The 18,140-nt window shown below is 32.0% G+C and overlaps 2 protein-coding genes across 2 annotated transcripts; one reads left to right on the plus strand and one right to left on the minus strand.

Moving 5' to 3' along the window:
* The first annotated feature begins 7,210 nt into the window (after positions 1-7,210).
* Positions 7,211-10,483, plus strand: LOC105140528 (Transcription elongation factor (TFIIS) family protein). The gene is made up of 9 exons (XM_011047397.1): positions 7,211-8,095; positions 8,178-8,246; positions 8,348-8,430; positions 8,549-8,622; positions 8,768-8,817; positions 8,911-8,944; positions 9,054-9,190; positions 9,284-9,383; positions 9,490-10,483. The coding sequence occupies exons 1-9, from the start codon at positions 7,676-7,678 to the stop codon at positions 9,606-9,608; spliced, it is 1,086 nt and encodes a 361-aa protein (XP_011045699.1). The 5' UTR covers positions 7,211-7,675; the 3' UTR covers positions 9,609-10,483.
* A 1,701-nt stretch (positions 10,484-12,184) lies between these two features.
* Positions 12,185-17,559, minus strand: LOC105140529 (Putative endonuclease or glycosyl hydrolase). The gene is made up of 3 exons (XM_011047398.1): positions 17,033-17,559; positions 14,921-16,424; positions 12,185-13,720 (listed from the first exon to the last, which is right to left on the minus strand). Exons 1-3 carry the CDS (start codon positions 17,409-17,411, stop codon positions 12,583-12,585), a joined length of 3,021 nt encoding a protein of 1,006 aa, XP_011045700.1. The 5' UTR covers positions 17,412-17,559; the 3' UTR covers positions 12,185-12,582.
* Between the last annotated feature and the right edge of the window lie 581 nt (positions 17,560-18,140).

Here is an 18,140-nt window from a genome sequence, read left to right on the forward strand (position 1 = left end):
TTCAAAGATGGATGAGGTTGAAAAAGATTTTATGAAATGAAAAATCTAGATTGTGGCGCAACAAGCTATTCAACAAAGGACTTAAATGAAACTTTTGATCCCACTAAAAATAGTGGAAGTGATATTTTATCTATTCCTACTCTCATGGAGCAAGATCATGAGCAGTCTTAACCTCGAAGAAGTATTCATGAACTAATTCATCGTCATCAATTTGAGATTGAGGGGGAAGCGTTTATGATTGCTCCATAAGATGATGAAGAGCTTAAAACATTCAATCATACTCTATCTAGTCCTAAAGCAAGAGAATGGATTAAAGCTATGGGAGAAGAAATGGAGTTGATGAAAATTAATCTAATTTGGACTCGGTTGATTTACCGTCAAGATGAAGATCCATTCAAAATAAATGGGTTCTTAAAATTAAATGCAAGATGAATGGGTTAATGGAACGTTATAAGGCTCGGCTAGTAGTGAAAGACTATACTCTAGAAGAGAGAATTAATTATGAAGATATATTCTCACTAGTTATGAGGATTACTTCAGTTGGCCTCATTTTAGCTATAATCACACATATGGACTTAGAGTTATACCAAATGGATGTTAAAACTGCGTTTCTCAATGAAGAACTAAATGAGGAGATCTATATGGATCAGCCTTTAGGATTTGAGACTAAAGGACAAGAGTGCAAAGTTTGCATGCTTAAAAGATCCATATATGGTCTTAAGCAAGCCTCTAGACAATGGAATGTCAAGTTTCATCAAGTTATCCTTAAAGATAGTTTTACAATGATGGAAAAAGATCATTGCGTGTATTTAAAATATTCTAACAATAATTTTATAATATTGTTCTTATATGTTGACGACATCTTAATAGCTGGAAATAACAAAGAGATGATTAATAATACTAAAAGTGGTTATCATCAAACTTTGAAATGAATGACATGGGTAAGGCCAACTATATACTTGGTGTGAAAAACCATAAGAGATCGTACAAAAGGCTTTTGGTTTTAACTTAATAGACTTACATTAAAAAGATGTTAGAGTGTTATTACATACAAGATAACAAACCAATAGACACCCCTGTTGATAAAAGTTTGAGCCTAAGCTATGATATGTATCCCAAAACTCTTGAAGAAAGGAGAAAATATACGGAGTACTTTATGCCAATGCTGTCGGTAGTTTGATGTATGTAATAATGTGCACACGTCTCGATATATGTTATGTCGTTGGACTGGTTAGTCAATATCAATCAAACTCTGGTCAGAAACACTAGATGACAGTCAAAAAAATTCTACAATATCTAAAAGGAACTTTAAATTACATGTTATGTTACCAAAGAAAGAAAGACTTATGATTGACTGGTTTCTCTTATGCTGATTATGGAGGAGATATCGATTAATCCAAATCAACTTCAGGATGTGCTTTCTTGCTAAATGATAGTACAATACTATAGACGAGGAAGAAACAATCCTGCATAGCCTTATCTACTATAGAGGCTGAGTATGTAGCTTGTTCCGCAACAACACAAGATGTTGTTTGATTAAAAAAATTTCATGTATCATTTAAAAATTATCAAATCAACATCAGACCCAGTGATAATTTACTATGATAACACTACTGTAATTGCTGAGGTCAAGGATCTAAAATACCATGGAAAGACTAAACATATCAAGATGAGATATCACTATATTAGAGAAGCAATTATTAAACAAGATATGATCCTAAAATACATTTCTAGAAATTCTATGGTTGCAAATCCACTCACAAAACCAATAACAAGGGATGCATTTGTTAGACATGTGAGATTCGTTGTCTTATGTAAAATGTAATTAGTAATATAATTAGTTTTAAGGATCATACAAAAACTTACAGTGTTTGAGTAATAACTAAATGCCATTAGAATATCATTTTATTCATTATTTGTTTCATGGATTATATTGAGTATCGTATAGTATAATTTGTTGAATTATATTGATAAATTTAAATTCGCTTACTCATATGAGCAATCACCTCTAGCACTTGTAAGGTGAGTAGAGATAAGACCATTTGAGTTTTAATGCTTAACAAACGATATAAGATCATTTGAGTTTTAATGCTTAATAAACAACTTGGGCGCAATAGAAACAATTTTAACTCAAAATGATTATTAAAAAAAGTCACATTGGCTAGGACTAAGATGAGGTTTTTAAATAAAAAAATCGTTATAAATGAATTCTCGCTATTCATATGTCTATTATGATTGAAGTCGAATATGAAATTATTCATCTGCTACTAATGGAAAGAGAGTAAATGAGAATTTCTAATTTGAAGTTTATGTTTTTAACAACAAGACTAAGACTCGTATAATATATTTCATCTAACAAGGAGAGTAACAATATACACTTTTTATCCTAAGAAAAGAAAAGAGTAAGCTCCACTATAGCATGTATTTCATACTGCATGTGCTAGCGATCATTAGAGGATTAAAGAATGAATCCCTTTTTTTTATTATTATTATATGAGTCATGAAGATCATATCTAAGATTTCAAAATCTTTCTATTTGTAACTTTTGACTATATCAAGAGGTGATGTATTAATGATCGCTACTTTAGGAGTATATTTTATGGTCATGAAATGATTCAACTTAAAGAAATACTCTTAGGAAAGCGAATTAATTCAAATTTGATTGATATGAGGCGAAAGAAAAGGTAATTTTAGTTCTACACCTTGTAATTTTAAGGATTGATTGAGTATAAAATTCTTAAGGAATTGAATTATATTTAGTCATGTGTAACTAAAAATACGTATTAGTACATTTGAAGAAATAATTAATTATGAGGTTGATGTCTCTTATATGTCTTATATTATGTTTATAAATTGGAGCTTTTTCACTGTGTGCTTCAGGTCGCACTGTCCATTCATCAAGTATGAAATTATTGTTCAAGTTTTAATTATAATATATTAGAGAGATTTAGTTCTTCATGGACGAGTGAAAAATATTGGTTATTTTGTTAGGTTTGGTCTGCTCATAATAGATAAGCCTAGTCCAAATTATTAGAACAGTTACTATATATATGTATATGTTGTTTTCTATATTATATTAGAAATTTATGTTCTAAATTCAAATTTTGATTGAATATATAATATATAAATAGGAAGGGCATATCAAGGGTTTTTAATCAACGTAAATTAGCTCTAGTCTAAAATTAAATTAAAATAAAATTGATTAAATTTAATTTATTTTAGCAAATTATTATTGTTAATCATTATAAAAATTATTTTTATGGGTTGATAACCATTTTGTTTTTATATTATTATTACTTGATGATTCATAAATTCAACTATTATTTGATTATTAAAGTTGTATTTGCTTAATATCTTGAGAATATATATATATATATATAATAAAATTATATTTGATTAGAAAAAAATAAAATAAAATAATTTATTTAACAATTCTAGAGTGAATATATATCTTATTTGTCTCTGCTATTTTTATTTGTTATATTTTAATTGCTTGTTTAGGAGGTCTTGTTTGACATAATGGTTGAACCATTATTTTGATAGTTTTAAATTATTTTTATTATTTTTTTAAATTATTTTGATATGTAATATCTATCCTACTCTAAATAAAGTAATATTTTTTATATTAACAATTTAAAATAATACTAAAACAAAAAAAAATTTAAAACCAAAACAATTTAATTGTTTTTTAAAAAATATAATTCAAACGTATATCAAACACACCAAATACAATAACTAAGCATAATTAAACTTACTAGCTTTTTAAATATTGAGATATCAATACAAGCGGATTTGTTATCTATATTATTGTTTTAAATTTGAATTAAAAAGAGCAAACAAGATTTCTTCATATTTATATATATATATATATATATATATATAGAGAGAGAGAGAGAGAGAGAGAGGATGGTATCAAACATGGAAGGTTTGCTTAAGACAATATTGAATTCAAATTCGATCTCCGTGTATAATCCAATTACCTATATAATGCCTTAAAACAAAATCATGTCATTATTTCCTGGGTGGATCGATGCATTTAATTAGATAATGAGATGGAGCTCTCTAGCCTGTAAGCCTGGCCTGTACTCTGAATAGCATAATAAGCTAGTTTGGTGCCAAAAAGGCAACTGCATTGAGACTCAGTCATGATCAAGTCTTTATTACCATTTGTCTGTTTTATACACTGTTTTAAGACTTGACCCCACTTGATTTGTCGACTAGGTGATTTGAAGTCCAGGGGTTTTTAACAGCTGGATTAAAGATTTGTTTGATATTATATTTTAAAAGTATTTTAAAAAATATTTATTTTTTTTATTTTTTATTTTAAATTGATATTTTTTATATTTTCATATCATTTTAATATATTGATGAAAAAATAATTTATAAAAAATAAAAAAAATATTATTTTGATGAGTTTTAAAATAACAAATACTTTTAAAACTAACCACAATCACACTCCCAAATACATTTTAAAATTTATTAATTTTTATTTTATTTTTTTAAAATATTATCATTTAAAATAAAAAAAAATTAGATTAATATAAGTCAATTTATCTAAACAATGATCTTGAATTTATTCCAAGTGAAGTTCAAAAACTATAATTTTATATCATTTAAAATTTCATTTTACATTTTTCATGGACATGAATGAAAAGAAATCAAAATAAAAACTTATGTATTCATTGTTTTTATTACTTTACTCATAATATTTATTACATTTTATCCAACTTAATTATATATTATTTTTTTTATTAAATACCATTACTTGATATTTATAAAAAAAACAATCTATTAATTCAATAATAATTTTTTTTCTAGAAAAGATATTGAATATTTTAAAGTGATTTAAGTGATTTAACTATATATACTCTATGTTATATATTTATATATGTATATATTAAATATAAAGCTAAAAGATGGGGGAAAACATCATCCCATACCCACTAGCATGGTAGATTATTATTATAATTTATAATTTTTTTCCTTTCATTTTCACCTTCTTCCTTTTTTGGTTACTAATTTTTTTAATTTATTTTTTATATTATATGTTTATTGGAATTTAAAGTTGATAATTTATTTTAATTTACTTTTTATATGGTTGTCATAGTATTAAAAACAAATCTCAACATCAAGTTAGTATAAAAAAATATCATAGTAATGCAATATGATCTATTTTTTTTAAAAGTTTATTTAACTAAAAATAATTTTAAAAAAACTAGATTATTAAATTTTATGAAGTCAATGACCCAATTTACGAGTTTGACGAGGTAACTTTAGTTGCCTCGATTCATGGGTTTAGCAGGGTATCTTTTTTTTGTAATAGAATTTGATCATGTGATCTTTTATTTTTCTTTTAATAATATAGTTAAAAAATAGGTTATAAAAAAACATGTAATTAAGTTTTAGAAAATCCATGAGTCTGTTCATGGGTTATATAAGTTTAATTTTTTTAATTTTATTCTTTAATATTGAGCTGATTAAGAATTGAGTTTTATAATTTGTTTTGTTTATCTTTCTAAGTTATCATACCCTTAAAAAATATATCTTATTATTGGTTTAATGCTTTGATTTTGTGATTGATTATTCTTGTTATTATATAGTTGGATAAAAAAAAGTTTAGAAAAAAAAAGTTATTAATTCCAATGGAGTTTATTACCTAATTTGTGGATTTGACATGTTGACTTGAGTTACATGATTCGCGGGTTTGACGAGTTTACCTATCAAACCTGATATATTTTTATTTATTTAATTTTTGATCCTTTAATTTTTTTCTTTATTCCACTCTTCTTTATATATTAGACTGGTTATGAAATATAATTTAATGTTTATTTTTACATACTTTTTATAGGATTATCATGATCTTATATATATATATATATATATATATATTAAGGTTGATTCTTAATTTTGAAAGCTTCTATTTTTATCATGAAATTAAATATAAATAATTTTAAAAATTAACAAAGTTATTAAACTCATTGAAATCCATGATCTAGGTTGTAGGGCGATTGAAGTCAATCTAATTCAGCATCATTTTAATATTTTTTAAAAAATTATTGTTTTAAAGGTTTTTTTAAAGATATGCCATGTTTTTATCAGTTATTCAAGTTATTTTTAAACTCATTAAATTAATTGATTTACTTTGAATTAGCTCCAACACGGTTTAATTGAAAAGTTATGCTAAGTATAGAGCCAAGTTGACAAATTTTAAGATCAAATCGTTTGATTTAATTTAATAATATTACAAAAAAATCTTTTATTTTTTTTTAAATAGTCCAACTCTCAGCATAATACCATCAAATTTACCTATGCATATTCTAAAATATGTATTAATTTAATAATATCATATATGATAAATATTTATTTGGTCAAGTAACTTGGTGTTATATAATATAAATAAAATAATAAATATTTAATATATTTTAAAACTAAATTAGAAATATAAAATTAAAATGAACCCATTATAAAACTTTTTATAATAATTAAAAATGAGGTAATGGTATTGAAGATTCCAAGTGGCCTCACCCATCCAATGGGTAGAAGGTGAAAACCGGTTCATCATTATTGAAAGCAAAAGAAAACACCATTCTCTCTCCATCCATCCACTACTACCCAAAGTTGGCTTTTTTTAAGAGGAGGAGACCAGATCATAGAATGGCATACGTCAGCAAAACCGGAAATCGAAAGGACAGATATAAAATAAGACGGAAAAAAAAAAACCGGCAACCATCTTTATTTTACATAGAACATACCATAGTTTGTCTCAACAGCCCAAGTCAAAAAATTAATCTAAAATCTTAGCTGATTTTTTTTTTAAGAAAATGAAAATGGATTCAATAAATCTTATTTTTTTTTTAAATAATATTATTTTCATTAAGTTTATTTTTTTTTAAATAATATTATTTTCATTAATACATATCAATTCAGGTTGATTATCAAATTTATATTTGATATTACAATGTAAAATAATTTTTACTTATATGTATATATGGAAGATTTTCTATTTTTTTTTATATGAACGCATTAAAATAATTGAAAATATTAATTTAATAATTCTTTTAAACAAAACACATTTTTATAGAGGGTTCAAAAACGGAATTTACCGGGCATGCTATTGGCATGGTCAGATTTAATAATTTTGCTTTATTTCTTTTTAATATTAAAACCATGTTATTTTAAGTGTAGAAAAAAGAAAAAAAGAAATTCCTTTATGCCATTAATCATTCACAACTCAAAAAACAAACACAACAATACTATAGAAGTTTCTCCTCTAACACAACCCAACTTTCTTTCTGTTTAACTCTTCCTTCTAAAGCTCAAATCTTTTTCCACTTCCATTGATAAAAAGACAAGCTTTTGTTGTTTGAAAGCTCATTATTTGATGAAGAAAATCTTGGTGAAACTTTTTGTTACAAGTTTTGAGGCTATGATCAAAATGGGTTTTGTTTACAACAAATTTTTTTGTTCTCGTCTCGTCCAAATTTTCTGTTTTGTATCCTAATCTTGTCTAGATCTGTTGATGGGGTGTTCAGTTTTTTTCTGTTACTAGAAACAAGAAAGCCCATTTGTCTATATTTTTGGCAGGTCATAGTGATATAAATATATATTAAGACAAAGACTTTGTTGAATTCTGAAGAATTAAAGTTTGATCTTGAGAGAGGGGGAGCAAGAAAGGATGGATATTGATGATTTTAGATCAATATTGGAGAGTTCAGGTGTTGATGTTTGGACTTTTATTGATACAGCAATTGATGTGGCTTCTTTGGATTTTGGGTCTGAATTGAAGAGAAGGAGAGATGATATTGTGGCGAGATTATTTACAGCATCAAGCTCATGTAGTAGATGCAGGGACCGGAGTTTTGATGATATTGATATTAACAATACTGCTAATGGGAATGGAATGAAGGATCTTGCAGAGAAAGAGAGTAGCCATGAGGAAGAGAAAGGGAGAAGGGTGTATGCAGATTCTCCAGTAACACCAAGGTCCGTTAATGGTGATGGTGATGATGAGGAATTGGATCCGTTTGGAGGGTTGTTTGATGATGAGCCGAAGAAGATTTTGGATATCAAGCAACAGCTTGAAGATCTTGACCAGGTTTTGATATTTCTTTTTTTGCTGCTTTTTAATTGGGGGGGTGTTTGGTTTGACTTTGGTTTCTTTTTGTGTTGTGGTTTAGCCTGAAGATTCTTTGGTTGATTTGCTTCAAAGTTTAGCAGATATGGATATCACATTTCAGGCACTTAAGGTGATTGTTTGAACAATTTTTCAACTTTTATTGTTGCTGTGTTTGTTCTTGTTGGTGAATTCTTGTTGCTAATTTTCTGGTTACTGTTTAATGATGTTTAGGAGACTGATATTGGAAGGCATGTGAATCGATTGCGAAAGCATCCATCTAATGATGTTAAGAGATTAGTGAAGCAACTTGTCAGGTATTGAAGATACCAAGTTGCAGAAAATATGAGTTTCTGGCAGTTTCTTGTATTATCTGCTTGAATGAAGTTGCAGTTAAAATGTTTTTCCTCTTGTGGACTTGGTGATTGTGTCCAGAAAATGGAAAGAAATTGTAGATGACTGGGTGAGGTTGAATCCACACGGAGAGCGTGCGTCCTCTGGTTTAATGGGTAACATTTATCATCATCATCATTATCCAGTACTTCATTCACAAATTTTCTTTTCTGGGAAAAACTGGTTATAAAGTGGAATAGAGAATTAAAATTGAAGGGATTAATGAGTTACAAATGGATGTTAACGAGCATGTTTCTGCAGCTTACGGGGACTCACCTCAGCAGAAGATTCCCCAGAATGGTCGTCACCAGGTGAAAGACAATCTTTCCTTGTGCCATTGAAAAGTTGTTGAAAGTGCCAAAAATTCTCCCTTCTGTTTCCTTTCTAAGATCCTGTTTTTTCAGGTTCCTGATTTTGCATACTCTCCCATTCCTCACAGTGAGTGAAGAATCAGTTTCAAAGTTGGATTTGGTTTATATTTCATTGTCCTTTTGCCTTTGATTAATCTGTTGTCTGCTTCCCTTCTATTTGCTAATGTCTTATGTAGATGGGAGTTCTGGATCAGATAGGAATAATTCTGAACCAGAAAGAAAACCGAAACTGGCTCCTCCTCGAAATGGAGCTCTGACCAAACCTATTCAAAAATCAGTTCCTGCATCTTCATCTGCTCCTCACAATGTACAGGTATCAAGCTTGCGTGTTCTGAAGATCACACATAGTCATTGTGATCACCATTTCACTGATTTTTTCAAGGACTTGATATCTGTGGCTTTGTAGAGACAAAGAGAACAACCGAAAGAAAGCAAATTTGATGCTGATCAAAAGTTTGCCTCGGCAAGTAAAAGGCTTCAAGCGAATTATAAAGAAGCTGAAAATGGTTTGATTTCTGTTCTTTGTTTTCTGTGTGAATTTGGTTTTCTTAAGTTCACATTGTACTGTGTTACTCATTGGTAATTGGTGTCATGCTGCTTTGCTTTGTGAAGCCAAAAAACAAAGAACAATTCAAGTGATGGACATTCACGAGATACCGAAACCCAAGAATAAGAATACCTTCTTTGCAAAGAACAGAGGTGGTGGTTCTCATCAAGGGAGGCACTGGTGATTTTTGTCAAAGAGATCACACAATGACCTCCATACTTGAAATCTAAGGACCTGTGGGGTGCACTGGAAAGCCTGAGTCCATTTTATCCTTTTATATTGTTTCTTTAAGAGGGGAAAACCTCAAATTTTTTTCTTATGATAAGAAAAAACCCTTAATATAGCTCATTGGAAAGTAGGTTTTTGAGGTTCTCATTTGAAAACAAAAGGAAAGCAAAATTCCTTAATTGGCCCTCATCCCCCATCATAGAAAGAACCCTTAAAGAAGCTCATAAGAAAATAGACTACTGTTGAGGTATTCAACGACAAACTGCCATGTGAGTGATGAGACTAGTTGGCCTAGTTGGACATTGTTTTTTCGGCATAGATAAAGATTTTCTAAGGTTTGTCTGGATTCTTCCATCATTATCTTGAGCTCAACAAGGAAATTGTTTGCATCTCCTAGATGATACAACGACACCAAATGCTTACTTATGATAATGATAATGATAATTAAAGTTCAAGGACTTTGGTAGGTCCAAGATGGTGGGGATTAGGTTGTTGATGATGGGGGAGGAAAGGTTTGCACCAGCCATTATCCTATTGTTAATGAGTTTCTTGAAAAAGAATGGAGGGGGGAATGCAAGTTGAATTGCCTTAACAGGCTGCCCATTGCTTCTTGTTGGAGACTGCTTTCCTTGAACACTTGGACTGCTATGCCTTGGGTGGGTTTCAATTCCTTTTTGAATTTCTGTTATATGAATTAGCTTTTTCTTCCTTTTTAACTGTTTTTTAGCAGAAAAGTTAAAGGCTTCATAGCTGTTTTCCAGCCATCAAGTAAAGTCACCAAGCTTGTAATGACAGGGTTGATCTTAGTCAAATTGCCTTAACAGGCTGTCCGTCAAATAAGGTTATCAAGCTTGTAATGATACGCGGCAACCTTGTAATTTACCAAAAACAGGGGTATGATTAAAAAAATAATAATAATAAAAGCCAAAGTCATGATATTATCTTTTTATTTTTTCACAATAATATATATCCAAAAATTGAAGAACATGAAATTCCCCTTCCTTTTCAAAATAAAATAAAATTATGGGATCCGAATTTGGGACTTTATACTAATTAGGAATATTTTAAATGCATGAAAATATTTCTAAATTGCTAACCCATGAATCATATTCCTAGGTTCAAATACGGATCTTGATTATTATTGTAACTTAATCCTTCATGTTAGAAAATCTACAATTTAATCCTGTAACTCTCATGGAGAATTAAAATAAAAATGTTTTTGGTTTTTCTCTGGATCCTCCCTATATATATTTTTTTAGTAGAAATTTAAATTGTTAAAGGGCACATTTGGAATTTAAAGGAACCGTTAATGAGAGTTGAGGGACTGAGTTGTCTATTTTTCAAACACAAAGGACTAAATTATAATCATGTTTAGAATCGAGGGATTAATGAATAATTTTTACTCGTTTGTTTTTCATCAATGCCAACTTCAGCTACTGTATACAGTAGAGCATGAGGTAATAATGCTTATTTTTCATTTTTTTTTTCCAATCTTGAAGAGGATTAAATTGACTAGACTCCCACTCATCAAAATCTAGCACTGTTACTAATATGTAAAGAAAATTGAGTCTTTTGGATAATGTTTGATGAGAGAGACTTTTTTAGGAATAGTTCTGTATTGTGCTCATTGATGCTGATTGAATGCAAAATCATGTATAACAACAGGAACAGGGCACAGAGAGCACTGAATATGGCTGTGTTTACATCTTTCCTGCTGCTTTCATCATTTGAAAACAAATCAATTACGTAGTAATGACAACCAGCTTGGCAGGATGCAAAAGAAAAATTAACTTTAATCAAACTAGTTTAACCTAATTAAGATCAATCAACAATTCAATCAGTTCAGTCAAAAATCATGTTCAATTTATTATTATTTTTTTAAATGATATCAATTTGATTTTTTTTTAAGAAATTAAAATTATTAATTTAAATTAACCCGCCTAACTTCCAATCTTTCAACCCAACTAGTTTAACTTCTATCAATACTGTCAAAAAATTTGCCTCGTGACTTCCACTCATCGACTGTTATTATTCAGTGCAACACAACAACTACAAGACAGAAGAGAAGACCACTGCTCTCCTACTGTATTGGCAAATGAACTGAATCATTATAGATTGGTCCTAACTAGTCTATCCACATGCATGGCTCTGATCTGTTAACAAGGTCTTTGGCCCTTGGTTAAAGGGTGCTTAAGCTACCAAGGTAATCTAACCAACTTTACTGGTATGGCAAGCGCTTTGAAACAAGAAAAATCTGACATAATCTTTCCCATATGTGATAGATGCTCATGAAGGAGTTGAATCGGAGAAACCAAGCTACTTCATTAAAGCACAAGGAGAAAGAATATTTAATAACAATTAACAGATAGTTAGGTTGAAGAAAATCACAGGTGAAACCCTGTTAATCGACCTGGAAAGAAAAACAAGGAACGCAAATATAGAAGTAAATGAAACTAACGGGCCACAAGCATAGACTTTGACCGGAGATTTACCTAGTGTGGATGGGAATAATTCCTCATTTACAAAAAGATCTATAAAGCAAAAGTATATTGATGGTGGCCATCCCAATTCTCCATCTGGAACAAAACCATATATACTGACTGCGTCAATAGGAGAAAGCCTCAAGGTTCCTTGCATGTAGATTACATCTGTGCAAGCTTAGAATATAAAAGAGATATATACATTATAGGTGACTCAAAGGTATTATATCCCCACCTATAATTATTTCCCGCGAGCACAAAAAATAATCGATCATCTCTGGGGCATCAGTTATCCAACCTTGGTAATAAAACACTTGCTGAAAAATGGAGCTAAAGCATAAACAAACCCAGGGAGTGTCTAGAATTCGCAGCTAAATACTGAAAAAAGGAATCTCACCTTTGCTAACACTCCACAGGAAGACCTTGGTTGCATTTACTTCTTAAGACCTATCAACCTTCCACCTTAGACTCATTTGGTTTCTTCAAGCTAACTAATATGCCATCAACTAGCGGCTCTGTTTTGCTCTCTACAGGATCTGCAACAAAAGAATAGCTCTTTTGAGGTCTTTGTGAAGTTTTGATCTTCGTGCCTAGTCTGGATGAATAAGGTGACCTCAAACCATTTGCGAAAGAATCAAGCACGCTTTCCAGATTTTCTGGCTGATTCTTATCATCACCTTCTTTACTGTCATCCCATGAATCAAGCATTTGCAGTAGCGAGCTGTTTTCATCAATAAATCCAGTCTTTGCCTGCCCAACAGGACGAGTTACCACACCAGACTCTTCTGAATCTGAAAATTCATCATCTGAGAGAGGAGATTCATATTCAGGATATGGTTGCCTCATTCTTTCACCTCTTCTTTTCATCCCTATTGCTGATTGCATTGCCATTTTTCCAGAACCCATGTTGTCAACAGGACCAAGTTCTTCCCATGTAGAGTCCAATTCATCATCCTTCTTTGATGCATCAAACAACTCACTTTCTGAACTTGTATTATCAAGAACAGCTCTGCTTGTGCTTGAACGTGTAGCCATTTCATTGCAAGGAACGATAAGACTGGATTCTATTTTCACCCCAGGCATTATCTGAAGGAAGGATGCCAACTTGGGGTAACCGAGCTTTTTGGCATCAAGGTTATAGCCATACCTCTCAAGGAACAGCTTTCTAAATGCGTCCATATTATATCCTCCAGGAAATTCCTTCAATATCTCTTTGACAAGCTTTTGACAGTCACCTAGTATCTCACTCCTAGACCTTTCAGAAGGGTTTTTAACAGAGACAGGTGAGGACACTCCAGTGTGAGAAATGCTCTGACTCTTTTTATCTCCATTTCCTGGTTGTCTCCGCAAGTCAGACTCTGACAGGGAGCTCATAAATATAGAACTCAGACCATTTGAAGCACGAGAATCACCCACAGTACTCTGTGCAACAAACCAAGAGAGCTTGAAAGGGAAAGCTTCTGATGGGCATTCTTCTACCCATTTCTTCTCCGATATTATCATATCCACCAGTTGAAGGACATCACTTTCACTCAGAGATCTAAGAACCAAAGGTCCTTCCTTTTGTAGATTTTGCGCTAACTGTTCCCTGACAAATCACAGAAAACAGAAGTATTAACATATGACACTGGCTGCAACTGCAGTTTTTCTTTTTCTACATGTTCTGGATATAAAAATCAATATTAACATACTACTGTACCAAGCTCACGAGAGTTCGAAGAATAAAAAATTGAAGCTGCCAAATGAAAAGGAAAATTGATAAATTTCACGGAAAATGCAGAATGCATCATGTGGTTTGGAATTTTTGCGCTTGATGACTATTTCAGAACGTGTTGCTCCAATGTCCTTAGAGTTTTGTCTATAATCAAAGTATGATTAACTTTTCTGAAAAAAATATGCAACATATGAAAACGAGCTAACTCAAATCCTCATCATTAAATTTTAAAATTTAAAACTTACAGTTACAAAAGGAACACAGATACATTTCCAATAATATTACAAAAGTGAATAGTGAACACTGAAAATATTATGTGCAATTGTTCGTTATTTAGGTTTGATACACCTGTTTGAACTTGCCAATATCCTATATAACTGAAAAAAACTATGCAAAGAAAAGCTTGTCATGTTCTTTGATACATCTCGTATGGCTCTGACATGGCATATCAGCCACATAGATGCCACCTTAGCAACCAACCAACACCAGAAAGCAAAAGGAAGTGCAGGATACTGAAATGCTTGCAAATAAGTCTCTCACTAAGGTGCAAAAGCATCAGATCAAGAGATGTAATTTTGCAACTTTTTTTTTTCCTTTTTAAGGTTATTCACGTATTAAGATTAAAACATTTCATCAACCTCTAAAAATCAGCCCTTTCTAGAAAATTGAAAAGAAAAAAAAAAAAACCTAACCTGTTTAAGGATTTCAACTTCTATAAGAAGAACAGGACCTGCCAAAAACAAAGTAGATTTCACGAGATAACCTAGCAAGTTTTCCGAGTCTTATAAAGATGGAAAGTTTTGCTGGATGAATAAAAAAAGTCAAAATATCAAGAAACAAGAATAATTATTTTGCAAAAAGTAATTTTTGGAGAAGAGGGATATAAGGAGTTTGATATACTTTTCCTGATGCCTTTCAGGTCTTACTATATGTGGGTTTCTGATTTTATATTTAACCTCCTCACTTTGGTAAAGAGAGAAATTGACCCACTGGATGACAAAAAAACTAAAGGAGTTAACTAGCTACTATTACTAGCACTGTAAAAATAGAATAAAACAAGTAAAATTCATAAACCTGGTCCTGGATTGTGAGATGACAAGTGATCCTCTCTTCATGACAATAAAAGATTCCATTTCTCTCCAAAACAAATCCTCAGAAAAAACCTCAGGTTTCCTTGCATCACTCTTCATGTGCCCATGTATTACAGTAGGTTGATCATTTGATGCAACTGCACTATCTCCCCCAAATTTACACCAATCCAATATCCGGTTAAACAAACCTGGACTTTTCCTCAATATTTCAGCATGTGGTTCAGAACTTGTAGCAGTTTTATTCTCCCGAGTTGTTTCCACAGTGGGATCCACTGGATCATCACCCTGAGATGTAGAATCCACGCTTTTTTTCTCAACATTCTTTTGTGGGCTCTCACCAGAACGATCATGTTCTGCCAAAGTGTTCTCATTTTTCTTCACCAAGTTTTCTCCAAAAGATTCCACCAGAACAGTATCGCTTTTCAATTCTGAATCATCAACCTTTCCACCATACAATCTTCTCCAGAATTTCCTAAAAAAGCCCACTTCAGTTGAAGAAACATGCTCTTTCACAGCAGGCAGATGATCCTCAATCATCTTTGCATTAACCGTTTCTGCCTTTTCAGCAACTGCAGGGGGTTGTTCCATTTGTTTTGAAGGCTGGGGCTGTACCATTTGTTTCGGAGGTTGTTGAATATTCATTTTGACAGACTTCTCAGCAAGAGAGGGTTGGTGCATAATTGTTGGGGCCGCTTTTAAATTTGGCTTAGGAGAAGAAGGCAATGACAACTTCCCATCCACAGACCCAGAAGTATATATGTCCTCACGATTTGACTTTGAAGATCTGGTAATGTGTTGCCTTCCATTGTCAACAGCAGTAGGTGTAGACTTGCACGGATTGAGCTGAAATGGTTCAGGAGCTTTTGTAATGGCACAATGTACAACAAATCTACCATCACCATCACTCTTGAGCCTCATTATATGTGGCATGGATAAAAGAAAGCGGGAGAACTCTTTATATCCATACAAGTCTTTATCAACAGGCACACTACTTTTTGCCAACTCGCTTTGAAGGTCACTAATTAACATTCCTTTTGGACATGAACTCAAAATGTGACAAAGCTGCTTCATAACTGCTTTTGGAATTGGACGAACTGCAGACTCTGAACTAGCCTCAGGTTTATCCTCGACCTTCAAACATGTTGGTTGCTCCACAACAGCAAAGGGGTCTTCTAGTGGTCCCTTATAATGGACATACCAAGAGGCAAAGGGACCATCAGGGGGTTGGTTAAAATGCTTTCCAGATAGGTTTTCCCCTTTGACCAAAGAATCCCACTGCCACATGATGCTTGCAGCACTGCAGAGAACACTAGGGGCAGTATCTTTAGCAGCAAGCAGTATATTGTAGTTGTTCATCCTCAAACGGTGTAGAACATTTGCAAAGTCCCTATCACCAGAAATCAGAAAAAGATGGGCAGGTGGCGGATTTTGGGAAACCCAACACATAAGATCAACAAGAAGAGACCTGTCAGCACTGTTCTTTCCACCTGCATAACCAGAAATTTTGCAAAAGCGGTAGAGCCATTAGAAAACTGAGTAAATTTCAGGCCATCAAGGTATTTTCTCGAAGATCAAACAATCCTACACTCTCAGCCATTCTAAAAATTCTAATGAACCTGCAATTTCCTCAACACAAATGGCATTAGCTTTTCCACAACACACCATATAGCATTTTTCTTTCTCGGTATTTGCAGAAACTCGTAAAATCATATCCCAGTAACACATTCAGCAACATAAAACCAATTAATTTTTTCCTTTTTGATTTATGACACACTTTTCGTCAAATTAAAACAGGCATAACTCTAATACTCAACTCAGACTTTTCACTTGAAAGAAAAAGAAATCCACTTGCCAAAAACTCACAAAAAGCTTGAAACTTTATTTAATAAAAGACCGAAATTAAACAAGAATATTCACTATCAGTTTCACCAATCATAAATATCCATTAACGTTTCCATCGATTCACCAACTTAATCAATACCCAATTCCAATTCTTTTCACATACCCCACAAGAAAACTACCACCAGTTATGAAAAATATACTCAAAATCCAGAAAATTTAATAAAACAATATCCAAGATGATCAAAGAAAAAACCATTAGGAATGTGCGCCAAGTTGATCCCAGTCGAAGAAAGTGCTTCCTGGTTAGCCCTTGAAAGTTGCGAAACATCACCAAAAGCTGTAATTTGAACAGGCCCTTTAATCCCATTACCCCTAAGAGCTGCAGTAATAGCTTGAGCCACTCTAAAAACATTAACCCCACTTGGCACATTGCAATTCTCAATATCCCACCACACTGAAACCCTGACATTTTTCGAGTCGGAAAGCGAATGAGAGTAGGAGTGATGAGGTGCTGGTGATGATGTCGAGAAGTGCGTGATGAAAATTGAATATGGCAATAATGAAGAAGAAGATGAGTTTTTTGAAGTGAGTGAAAGGAGGGTTTTTGAAGAAAAGGGCTTGGAGATGATCATGGTTTAGGATTGGGTTTAAGGTTCTTTTAGGGTTTTGATTCATTCCATGATAGGGTTTTTGGTGATGATAGTGGTGAGGGTTTTTCAACTTTGTCGAAAGGAAAACACTCTCACATGGTGATTGAAGAAGAAAGGATAGTAGTGTTAAACCCATTGCAAAACCCTAACTCACGTGATTTGCATGTGGTTTGGTGTTATTGGATTATGGGCAAAATGAAAATTGGTCCATAGTTTTGGGCTTAATGGATTGATTTTTCTATATGTTTTAGACCTATTAAGCTGTAGTCTCCTAGCCTGTTTTTGGGCTCAAAGTTCATGAGTTCATACTCCAAAGCAAGCCTGATGACAAAATAAAGAACTCCTCCTGGTGAAATTTATATTTGAGGAATTGTATTTTGCAAGTGCTCCTTGATCTTTGACATGGTGCTGACTCTTAGAAAACTCTTATAGCCTCCTTGACCTAACTTACCTTTTTTTTTTTGTGGGCAAAATTTCTTGCTCAAATTTTAATTTTTATTAGGCCATTTATTTCTCACATTTTCAATCTATATCTTTAACAACCAAGTGTTTCTAATGGGCTTTTCACATTCTTACTAGTTGTAAAAAAGTAAAAATACACAAATAAAAAAGGATACAAAATACTCAACAATACTTCAACAATATTACAAGAACTTCATCCCATTCTTTTATTAACTCAAAAGATATACACAATCCTGGTTATATGTACTA

Source organism: Populus euphratica, unplaced genomic scaffold, assembly GCF_000495115.2.
Source record: "Populus euphratica unplaced genomic scaffold, PopEup_1.0 scaffold107.1, whole genome shotgun sequence".
Taxonomy (NCBI): Eukaryota; Viridiplantae; Streptophyta; class Magnoliopsida; order Malpighiales; family Salicaceae; genus Populus; species Populus euphratica.